At 37.7% G+C, this 12465-nt stretch overlaps 1 protein-coding gene across 2 annotated transcripts in view; it reads left to right on the top strand.

Moving 5' to 3' along the window:
• Me2 (malic enzyme 2) overlaps positions 1–896 on the top strand; it is a 61553-nt gene extending 60657 nt beyond the window's left edge. For both annotated transcript variants that reach the window (XM_005323064.5, XM_021725011.3), the window contains one exon: positions 64–896. In XM_005323064.5, coding sequence (XP_005323121.1) covers positions 64–231 — 168 coding nt within the window. In that variant the 3' untranslated portion in view covers positions 232–896. The remainder of the gene's footprint in view (positions 1–63) is intronic.
• The last annotated feature ends 11569 nt before the right edge of the window (positions 897–12465 follow it).

Below are 12465 nucleotides of genomic sequence, written 5' to 3'. Positions count from 1 at the left end.
TTTATTTCTTGTGTTGTAATATTTTCTATGAGAGCCTATACAATAATCTTCTTTGTTTTTCAGGTTACAGAATACTTATATGCTAATAAAATGGCTTTCCGATACCCAGAGCCTGAAGACAAGACCAAGTATATTAAAGAAAGAATATGGCGAAGTGAATATGATTCCTTGCTGCCCGATATGTATGAATGGCCAGAATCTGCATCAAGACCTCCCCAGATAACAGAATAGAAGCACTCACACCAATAAATATTTCCCATGCTTCAGGGAAGCCCCTTTTTTGAGAGATGTTATCAGATTTATGGTGTTTCCATATTTTTTTTTCTTCCCCCACTACTTTACTTGACTTAACCCATGTATGTCCATGTCTGTTGGAGGTGGATGCGTTGACTGTATTAAGGTCCACCAATACCCTACAATCAACCATAATGCTTAATGTCCTTATTTGTAGCCATACAACACCCAAGAGATGTTTAAAATGTGTCTATGGATGTCTTCACTTGTATTTTTGGTCCTGCTTGCCAAAGTATTTGTTATTTACTGTTATAGGTAACAATCTTCCATCATCCGGTTAGTTCTACAAAAATAGAAGTTTATTTCTGTGGATATGAGGGCAAATTTTGCAAAGCAGCCAAATTTTAAACAAAATTCAAAAAAAATTGTCAGTGTGTTTATCTGCTTCATTTTACCTTCATGCTCTGAAATTCTTTTATAATACACAGATCTAGGGAAATAAGAAAATTTTTTCCCTTTTTCTTATTTTCTGGAACTAATCAAGGTTTAACTATAACATTAGGAGAGAGTTATGGGAACTACTATTGCCTTTAGACAAAGCAGTCTTTTGCAACAGTGTGTAAAAATGATTTTTATTTAATAAAGTAATGTCTTAAACTTAATTGCTTCAGTTATGCTACCTTATTGCCCAACTAGAAATGTAGGTTTGCTTATAATGAAAATACATTGGTTTTTTTTTTTTTTTTAATTTCTAGTTGAGGGCATATAGGATGCCTAAAGCATACATTACAACTAATCTCGTTTACTTTTTTAAATAAATCAGTAGTGGTTTACATCTGAATGAGCTGTATTTAACTGGAGGAACTATACCCTATCCAACTGAGGTTCTTTATTACTCAAAATAGTTTTGGGATTCTCCTACAATGCATTCCCTTGAATGTTGTTAGTGGTGACAACTCTTTCTCTATTAAAGGTGAATTTATTACTTTTCAGAGCTAAGTAGGGATGAATAAGGAAGGTGTTCAGACCAGGAGATGCCATTTTTAATCCCAGTAAAATAGACAATAACTGGCTAAAGAGACCAGTTTCTTGTGTAGCTTACATATTAGAGATTTTTAAAGGAAGATCCAGAAGCATCTTAAAATATGGCGGTATAGCTATAGTATCTGTCTGCCTTATGTGCTGCAAGAAGCAAAACTTTTAAATGTTCATTCTACAATAGTAATCTTGTCTCATAAATTAGAAAAAGAAGGGGAGCTGGGAATGTAGCTCAGTGGTAGACTACTTCTGGCTTCAATCCACAGTACTAAACAATAAAATAAGAGATGCCTCTGCCCCAACTCCCTCCATTCCTGCCCCTGGCCCTGCCCCAGGCCATTAGGGGCAGACCCCTAGCAGCTATAGTTTGAGCAAGTTCTTGAAGGTGGTTCTGACACAGAGATATACTTGCCCTCACAACTGCCTTAAAGCAGATATCTGAATCATCTGGAGAGATGACCAATGCTGAGGACTGACGCTGATGCAGGTCCTGGTTGTGGCCTGAGAGTCTGCATTTCTGATGAGCTTCCAGGTACCACCTGTGTTGCTGTTAAAGAAAATAGGTGTTGCTCCACAGTATTGCAAGCGGTGTGCTGTTTCAGCCTAATGTTTATATACTATGTGCTTCTATATATATGAAAAAGATCAACTGAAACTCTTACATGGAGTAGCTGTCATTAGTTTTGTTATATTTAGTTATCAGAGTTTTTATAAGAAAAATTAATATAGAACTCTTTAAATATTTTTTTTTCCTGAGAATACATAAAACTAGAATACTGTGTGGTTTAAATTCTGGATTTGTAGCATACTTAAGTGAAACCTAACAACCAAATTTCACTTATAAAAGATTAGCTAACAAATGGATATTTGTGAGGTTTTTTAATTTGATTATTGATTCCCTAGTGATAGAACTTACCTTGTACTTTGTCTTCTCTAAATTATCAGCCTCTGGAGAAATAGTATTTTCATTTTCTTCGAAAGAGTGATGAATGAATAAAGACTGAAATACAATGTTATAAGTATGGAGCATTAACCATTGTTCCCAGATAACAGAAGACCCAAAGAGAATGGGGCTAAGGATTAGGGTGGCATACAAGTGCTCCTGTGGCTCCCCCACCTCCCAGTATTGAAGATTAAATTCAGGGCCTTGCACATATTAGGCAAGCTCTCTACCACTGAGCTACATTCACAGCCCTTTTTAATGTATTTTGAGACAGGGTCTTGCTAAGTTAAGTTGCCCAAGCTGGCCTAGACTTGTGCAGTCCTGCCTCTGCCTCCCAAGATAGCTGAAATTATAGACATGCGCCACTGTAAGATTTTTTCCTCTGGCTCATTCAGTCTCCCTTAAGGATAACTTTTTTTCACAAATATCTTCAGTGTTCTGTTGGACTCACCAAAATAAAGTCAGCTTTATTGGGCATATGTAATATTGAGAACAATAATACAAGTCTCAAAACTCCACTGGGATCCATTTAAAGGAAGTCCTAAAGAATGAAATAACCCCAATACCATATTTTCATCCAAGATGACCACGTGGGTACAGCTGCAGGCATATTGCTTACTATAGAACATTGCATAGATTCATGGACTCTGATTCTCTGTGATTTGCACTTTAGCATGTAAGTGTTAAACTGCAGATGAAATAAAGTAAGATTTAATATTTAAAATATTCAAGATAATTTAGCTATAGAAAACTTTCTCTTCACCTGAAATTGAGAGAGATTTTAATGTAAGCAGAGAGGGGAAATAAAACCTAAACCTTTATTTTCAAATTTTAGTACATTCAGGTAGGTTCAAGTAAGACATGACTCTTAACTGTTAATTCACTGATTCTTACTGAGAGTTTAAGTAGTGCTAGATTTTGAGACATTATTTTTCTTTCTTAAATAAGGAAAACTGTGCCACCCAAAGAGAAAAGTAAAAATGGAAACATTTTCATAGTTTTATTGCACAAAATATACACATTGAGTCAAATATCTTGAATGTATGGTATCTGGGTAAACATTTTCACATGGCTGTTAAGTCTTGGCTTTCTTTTTGTTTTTTGTTTTCCAAGTAAAGTTTTATTTCTACATTCAGTGTACTGTAAATTTTAAGACTAAGAAAGAAAAACAGACATGGTGGCACACAACTGTACTCCCAGCAATTTGGAAAGCTTTGGAAGGATGGTGACTTTGAGGCCAGCCTCAGCAACTTAATGAGACTCTCCGCAATTTAGCAAGACCCTGTCTCAAAAGAGCTGAGGATGTAGCTCAGTTAAGTGCCCCTGGATTCAATCCCCAGTATCAAATAATAAGTAAAGAAAATGTATGGTTATATATTCCTCGGTTTTCAGATTTCCTTTTATGTTCCAGAAAAAATTATTTTCCCTTTCCTAACTTTAAGTCTATGTTCTTGGAAATCATTGATTCCTATATAGTTGATGAATTATTACCAACACATTTGGCATACAGTTAGCAAGTTATAACAAACTAGATTGTATGGGTGGTGCCTACACTGTTCAGGAGTTAAGTGTTCCAAGCATCTTGTATATTTAATCCACAATAAACCTGTTTCTGTCCCTGTTTCATAGACAAGGAGAGGGGCACAGAGAGGTTGAATGACTTACAGAATATCTCATGATGAGTGGCAAAGCTGGGACTCTTAGTTCATACCCATCTTAGGAAAGAAAGCCCTCTATAGGTGATTTTATCTGAATCTTCAAGAATTGTTTCAGTTTAGCTGGGTGTGACAGCTCACTCCTGTAATCCCAGTAGCTTGGGAGGTTGAAGCAGGAGGATTGGGAATTCAAGACCAGTTCAGCAACTTAGTGAGACCCTATCTTAAAAAATAAAAAGGGTTGGGGATGTGGCTCAGTGGTCAAGCACTCCTAGGTTCAATCCCTGGTACCAAAAGGGGAAGAAAAAAGAAGCTTTCAAGGAAAAAATTCTTAAGTCCTCCTTAGTGCATTTTACCACTTCACTTGATTTTTCTTTGTTCCCATTTATAATTTAAATACAATGTAAACCTCTTACTTGTTAATCTTTAAATTTTAAGTATTGGATGTATAAGGATTTGGTTTTGAATGTGATAAATATCACTAAAGATTTTAATAGTTGACTAATATCTTTTATTTTAGTAGTAGTCATAGAATTGCCAACCACTATAACTTCTGTGCAAATCAATTTGAAATGCACTTATATATTGTACTATTCAGTTTGTTAATCTACACATCAATGTACATCTGCATTGTAAGATGTATTCTAAATGGTATCTGTTATGCTATTTGCATATATAACTTCTGTTTAAAAGGTAAGAACAGTTAGAAAGTAGTAATAGTAAAATTGTGTGTGGAATAAGGAACTTCTAGAGAACTATTTTAGGTAAATATTTGACAAAATTTCTGCCCAATGTTTATTGTATTTCAAGGAGCTTTAAAATCAACTGAAATTAAAAACATATTTTTGCAATTGATAGTATTTTCCCTTTGATAACATCACAAGCATTAATCATTGACTTCAAGGAAGCCACACTTTGCAACTCATTGTTTGGTCTTTCTCACTTTTGTGTTTAAGATAAAATGATAGAACAACTAGTCTTGTGGTAATTGTGGGAATAGTAGTTTAAGAGGAATGTCTCTCATATAAACAAACCAGATTTTCTTACAGATGGTTCCAAGAATCAGTCTAAAAACATCATAGTCATGTGAATTATTTTTCTCTTTTTGTGATATATTACTTGTAATGAGATGTATGCTCTTATATTTTCTTAGTAAAATTTTCCTATGCATAAAACATGCTTGATGACCTCATTTTTTAAAGACTACTATGTAGAGGAATTTTTAAAAACTTGGCATTATCCCCTTAAAACAAATGCACATTTGACCTGGGAATTTATTATTACACTTAAATTCAGACATGAAGTATTCCTTGTGCCTCTTATCTTTTCTCTTTATTTCCTTATGTTCAACTTCCTACTCTGTTTCCTGGCATTTTCCTGTCAGGTGAATCTGAAATCTTTGCTGTCAAATCTCTAACATTTCTTCTGCAACCTCAAGCTCAGCAGATGCCTTGTTTCCAATTTCCAGAAAACAGAATCATCAGAAGAGAACTCAGGCTCTCCCACCCACACTGGCCCAGCTGCCTTGATAGAGTGAAAGGCTACAACCCTGACAGCACCAGCCGCCCTCACTGGTGATGAAAGCCAGCTTGAAACTTGGCTGGGCCTTGGTGTCCTGTTGAGTGTGAACCATCTCACAGAACACCAACCTCAGGCTATTCTGACCAAATGGGTTCAGATAAAAATGGCCACTCTGGGGCTGGGGTTGTGGCTCAGAGGTAGAGCGGTTGCCTAGCACGTGTGAGGCACTGGGTACGATTCTAAACAATACATAAAAATAAATAAATGTATTTTTTTTAAATAGCCACTCTGCAATTGACATCTGTAGATAAAATATGGATGCTGTCCAAACCACAAAAGTAAACAGCATCCCCAGAATCCTGAGTAGTATGATTGCTGATTTTTACCAATTATAGTTCTAGCCTCACTCTAGTTAGTACTCTCTATAGTTTATTGAATGTGATAAATATCACTAAAGATTTACCAGTCATAGAATTGTTCCTACTCACCCACTAGTCCGTTCGAAAATAAATGTCAAATTCCATGGCCCCTCTGCAAAATCACTAAACCAAACAAATCCAAATCCTACAAAAGTATTTTCTAACACCCACTTACAGAGATGCCCCATATTTCCCCATGGCCTGTATCCTCCTCTGCTGCAATAAGTAATAAATATCCAACTTGGTGGTAAACCCAACCTTCAGCTCTCCTATCTCCAGCATTCAGGGGTGAAACTCAATGTCCTAACCTTCTAATCCTGCCTTGGTCTTTCCTGTGATAGCTCCCATCCTTAAGATACCTTGAGGCTATAGGTCACTTTGCAGGGTCACTTTTAGCTCATTATTTAACTCATTATTCTAGCTGAAGTAGGTAGACCAATAAAAATCTTTCATTGTCTGTCAAAGTACTAACACTCAGAAACAGTAATAATGGTGGCTCAGTTCATGAACACTAAACAATGTGGATCTTAAGTACCATCTGCTCTGGGTCTCAACTGGAAGGCAACTTTGAACACAAATAATTTTCTTTCTCAAGCTGGTCTAAAAATTATGCATAAGGATCAGATGTGGTGGCACATGCCTGTAGTCCCAGTGACTCAGAAAACTGAGGCAGGTATATCATAAGTTCAAGACCTCAGCAACTTAGTGAAACTCTGTCTCAAAACAATTAAAAAGCTGGAGATGTCACTCAGTAGTACAATGACCCTGGTTTCAGTCCTCAGCAACACACACACACACACACACAGTTAAAATTACACTTAAGTCACTGCAAAGTAAGCAACCATGAGAATATGCCTCTCTAATCTCTGACTCCTAGGAGTGTAACTTACTACCAGCCTAAAGTGCTATGCTCTGAAACCCATCATCACATTCACATGGCGCCTCCTGTGACGGGATCCGCCCAAATAGGACAGCAAATAGCACCACAGGCCCATTCCTGGAATCCAGGGGATTCTTCTCCAGGGTCACTCTTAGCTCCCTGTGGCCTTGTGACTCAGAACTGTACTTCTATCTAACAGTTCTTCCTTCCCTCTCTCCTCCTCTTTGAAAATGAACTCCCGTGTTCTGAATGCTTCCCTCTTGATTCTCACATTTATTTTCTCTAATAAATTACTTGCATGTTTAACCTTACTTCCTTGGGTGCTTCTGGGGAGACCCAGACCAGCACAGCAAGTTATTCAGGATGTAGACCTGTAGAGTAGAAACACTGAAATTATTAGAGCTATTGGCCAGGTAATTAGATTGTCTGGATTCCCAGATAGTGTTGTTTTTGTTTTATTTTTTTCTGGATACAATTCCCAACTCTAGATCATACTAGGAAATAATCTCAGCTAATTTGGACACATACCCCCCAAATAGGTACTTTCAGCTCATTAACAGTACCAAAGAGGTTTGAGGTGGGCAAGGATTAGCTACTGCCAACAACCTTACTATTAGGTCTTAATAAAAACAAGACTCAACAAAATTCTGTCATATATGCAAAATATTCAATAAGCAAATGTTCTGTATACAAGCAGATACAAAACTCATTCATATTATGCCACTGTCTTAGTCTTCTACCCAAGACAGGAATTTATTTTCTCACATTCTGGAGGCTAGAACTGTAAGATCAAGGTGGCAGCATAATTCTGGTAAGTGTTCTTTCTGGCCTGTAAAATAGTCTCCCTTTGTCCTTGAAGATACATTCCAAGACCCCCAGCAGATGCCTGAAACTGTGGATAGTACCAATTATCCATCTACATATGTATCTATTTCCCTCCTAATATGCCCTGCAGCATTGTCCCATGATACCAGAACTATTCTGTCCTTTCATGGTCTATGCTCTGGTGCTTCCTTCATATCACTCTCTTGTGCTTTGGGGCCATCACTAAGCAAAATAAGGGTAACTTGACCACAAGCACTGAGGTATCATGATAGTTAATCTGATAACTGAGTGACTAACAGGTAGGTAGCAAATTCAGCACAGACACATTGAACAAAGAGATGATTCACATCTCAGGTGGGATGGAGTGAGACAGCGTCTGATTTCATCGTGCTACTCACAATGGCTTGCAGTTTAAAACTTATGAATAGCTTATCTAGAATTTTCTATTTCATATTTCCAAATCACATTTGGCTGTGGGTAAGTGAAACTACAGAAAGTGACGCCTTGGATAAGAGCACTACCATGTGCTCACTATGTGCTCATGACATTTTCTTGATGTGTGCATGAGGAGAAAGAGAGAGAATGAGGCGAGGTACACAAGAGCCAGCATACTCTGGTCTCTCTTCCTCTCCATATGAGGATATTAATCCTTTGTATGAGCCCTGTGCTTGTACCCTGACTTAATAATCTTAATTACTTCTGTAAAGGCCCTATCTCCAAACAGTCGCACTGATGTTTAGGGCTTCAACATAAACATTTGGGGGAGATACAATTCATTCCAGTGTGATGACTTTCTAGCTCTCTGTCCTTTTTAGGGCCACTGACCACACCTTCTAGGAAAGGTCCACTCAGGAAAAACATTCCAGAGACCAGGAATTTGTGCCCTTTAGCTGGTATAAAATCAGAAATGGCTCCACCCAGGAAAGATAGGGAATACTGTCTCAGATGACATCCTAAGAGTATAGATTATAGGTATATGTTTGTCCGAGTGTGGAGGGAATCTGAATAAATCCAGCCAATCTGCCCATATTGAATATCTTGCATTTATCAGTGACATCCCATTTCTAATATTCATCATGATAATTAACAATTCACTAGAGTCACCAATAAAGTCCATTTTTTATAATCAATATGATAATTAGCAAAGTGTTGGAGTTTATTTTGGTGTTGGGGGTAGTACTGGAGATTGAACCCAACAGTGATTTACCATTGAGCCACATTTTCTATTTTTTGAGACAGGGTCCCATGAAGTTGCTTTGGGCCTTGCAAAGTTGCTGAGACTGGCCTTGAACTTGTAATCCTCCTGCTTCAGTTTGCTGAGTCCCTGGGATTACATGTGCCACTGTGCCTGGCTATGTCTATGTTTGTTTGTTTTTTTAAAATTAGTGCATTATAGTTATACATAATAGTGGGATTCATTTTGACATATTCATAAATACATGCAACATAGTTCTAGTTCTTCCTCTAGTCTACTGGTCTCCCCAATTTATTTTTTTATTTTTTTAAATTTGCATATTACAATTATGTAGAAAATTGGAACACATTGTGATATGTACATTCATGCACATAGCATCATTTGGTCAACTTCGTTCCCCAGTTCTTCCCCTTTAAATGGTATTATTTGGGGGTGTTTCCTATGATGAACAGTGTTGTAGGGGATGGGGTGTACTGTCTTCCACTATGGATCCTCGAGCAAGTGTGGGAAAGATCCTCCTTCTCCCAGCCTCATGGCAAACAAGAATAGTGGCAATGCCCAAAAAAGGTCCTGGGCTAAGACCTTGGCTGTGATTCCCACAGCCCCCATTAACCCTTGTTTTCTGGTAATTCTGTGAGCTAACTAATCTTCTTTCAGTCTGCTTAAATCAACAAAAATTAATTTCTAGCTTAGTAACCAATAATTGTACCTGACATCCAAAGATGTCAGCTACTTCTGTGTGTGTGTGTGTGTGTGCGTGTGTGTGTGTGTGTGTGTGTGTGTGAATATATATCCCCATCTAACAACACTAAGCAAATTGAGAAGTGGAGGTCAAGTCTTATTTTGTAGTCTCAAAATGTCTTTCTCACCACGTACAGGACTCTTTCTCTACATAGATATAGAAAGCACTGGTTTCACATAATCAGTCAACAAATGCTTTCTGAATATAACTTAAAAGAGGAAAATGTAGTTATGTTAGCACTTTGTTGACTCTGAACTTGCCCACTACCTTCTACTAATTTATAATCATTGTCACTGTCCTTCCCCCTTAATTCCAAGTCTGTTACTCCTGTGGAAGAGGCAATATGTAGAAGACCACTATATATCATATCTAGGAAGAGAATGAGAGAAAAGAAAAGGCAGCTCTTTCTGTGGTATTAGATGTGTGGGTATCACTTAGGAATGAGTCACACTTGAATAATAATAAAGAATTTTCAAAAGGCAGCATTTAGTCTTTATAATAAAAGTTTGAAACAAGAAAAGCACTATTTTCCTAATTTTAAAAAAATATTTATTTCTTAGCTGTAGTTGGACACAATACCTTTTATTTTATTTCTTTATTTTTATGTGGTGCTGAGGATCAAACCCAGGGCCTTGCAAGTGCTAGGCAAGTGCTAGGAAGCCCCTATTTTCCTGATTTTATAAAAAAAAAAAAAAAAACAGAAGCTGGGGTGGGGGGTTCTGGGGTAGTGGCTCAGTGGTAGAGTGCTTGCCTCGCACATGTGAGGCACTGAGTTCCATCCTTAGTACCACATAAAAATAAATAAAAAATAAATAAACAAACAAAATAAAGATATTGTGTCCATGTATAACTAAAAAAATATATTAAAAAAAAACCCCAGAAACTCAAAAAGTTCAATGGCTACCTGATCAACCCAAAACAGAGGGATAAAATCAAGATTCCTGATCTCTTTGACTCAAAAATTCATGTTGTTAAGCAATGAACAAAGACAAATGAAAAACTGGGAAACATATTTGCAAAGAGTTTTTATCTCTGACATGTAGAAAGTGAGAAACTAATGTGACTCCATTTTAGCAAAGCCTGTCCAAGGAAGGGGGTGTGACCCTTGTCCTTGGAAAAACCCACAGAGCACATACCCACCCAGCTGAGTTGTTTGTAAATAACAGGAGAGATCTGAGGCGCCAGGTGTCCCTGACTCAGTTAGGCCAGGTGAGGACCCATAACAACCCCCCTAGCAACCTCCAATCAGCATGAGACAGGGAAAATACCTGGGATGCCAGATGACCTCCCAGTAATTTATGGTGTTTGATAACATGTTGGGAAACCATGTAGTTCAGCACGTACACCCCTCGTGGCCTAAACCAATCAGTTCAAAGGAACCCCCCCCTTGTACTAGCCAATCACCCCTACCCAACTTGTTCCTGCCACTGAATGTGCTAATCAATGTTAAGAGTTGTTGTTTGACTTTCCCGCGGTATGGAATGATTTGCTGTGTGATGTTGTGACGCATAGAGTATCCCCCCAAAACCTATAAAATCTCACTGAACAAAGGACCTGGACTCACTCCCTGGGACCACTGCATCGGAACGGTTGTGAGTCCAGGCTCGAGCTTGCAATAAAGACTCTTGTGTGTTTGCATTGCATTCGGCTCCTGGAGGTCTATTGGGGTCCCACATCTGACATAACAAAATTACCTAAAAATTGAGAAGAACAAGCCCACAATGTAACAGAAAATTGACCAAAATATAAGCACAGCAGTTCACAGAACCGTTGATCCCTCTTATTCTGGAGCTTCAGCCTCTTGGACTGCACAGCTACTGGCTCTTCCAGCTCTTCAGCCTACAGGAGGCCATTGTGGATTATCCAGGTGCTAGTTGTATAAGCCAATCTAATAAATCCCCTTTCCATAATCATACTTCCTATTGATTCTGTTCCTCTAGAGAATCCTAATACAAGGCCCTATAAAACTTAAGGAAAGATTCTCAACATAGTTCATTTATCAAAAATAATTGCAAATTTATACAACACTAAGAGATTGTCAAAAATCCAAAAGTTTGACCACATGACTGGTGATAAAGCATTGAGGGGAAAAGTGCTCTCATAAATTGATAATAAAAGTCAAAGCCAAATTATAGCGCATGGCTATAACTCAGGAGGGTGACGCAGGAAGATTGCAAATTTGAGGCCAGCCTCAGTAACTTAGGGAGGCCCCAAGCAACTTAGCAAGACTCTGTCTCAAAAAAATAAAATAAAAAGGGGTTTGGGGATGTAGCTCAGTGATAAATTGTCACTTGGTTCAATCTCCACTACCAAAAAAAAAAAAAAAAAATCAAAATTTTAGTAATGGCTAGCAGAATTGAGTGTGTGTGTGTGTGTGTGTGTGTGTGTGTGTGTGTGTGTTTACCTTCAGCCATCAATCCTACTTGTCCAGAATCAATGCCAAAGATATACTTGTAAAACATAATTAATGCACAAGGCCATTTGTCACCTCACTTTGACAAAAAAAAAAAAAAAAACCAACTGGAACAACTCAAAGGACTGATTATACTATGGTGTACAACCACACAGAAAGTACTAGATAGCTATAAAAAGGAATGAGAAAGACCTTTGTATACTGATACTGCATTGCATCAGCCAAAGCTGTGTGTTATCTGGAACTTCCTTGCTGCAAGGAATGCACATTTATTGTTTTTTTTGTTGTTGTTTGTTTGTTTCTTTTATTGTGGGTTTTAATTACCATCTGGGGTTGCTCACTTTTAGGCTGAAGAGCTTTATTTAGTATTTCTTATAAAGCAGGTCTGCTAGCAGTAGATTTCCTCAGTTTTTACTTGGCTGCGAGAGTATTTTGCCTTCATTTTTGAAAGGTAGCTTTGCTTAATATAGGCTAATCATTGACAGATTTTTTTTTCCTTTGGGCACTTGGAATGTGTCATCCCACCTGCCTCCTGGTTCCCATTGATGAGAAGTCAGTATGTTGATCTTCTGGTTCTCTTCTAAGTAGTGAGTGGTTTTC

The sequence above is a fragment of the Ictidomys tridecemlineatus genome, chromosome 13, assembly GCF_052094955.1.
Source record: "Ictidomys tridecemlineatus isolate mIctTri1 chromosome 13, mIctTri1.hap1, whole genome shotgun sequence".
Taxonomy (NCBI): Eukaryota; Metazoa; Chordata; class Mammalia; order Rodentia; family Sciuridae; genus Ictidomys; species Ictidomys tridecemlineatus.
Note: the sequence above shows the minus strand (reverse complement) of the source record. Positions and strands in the feature narration are given on the sequence as shown.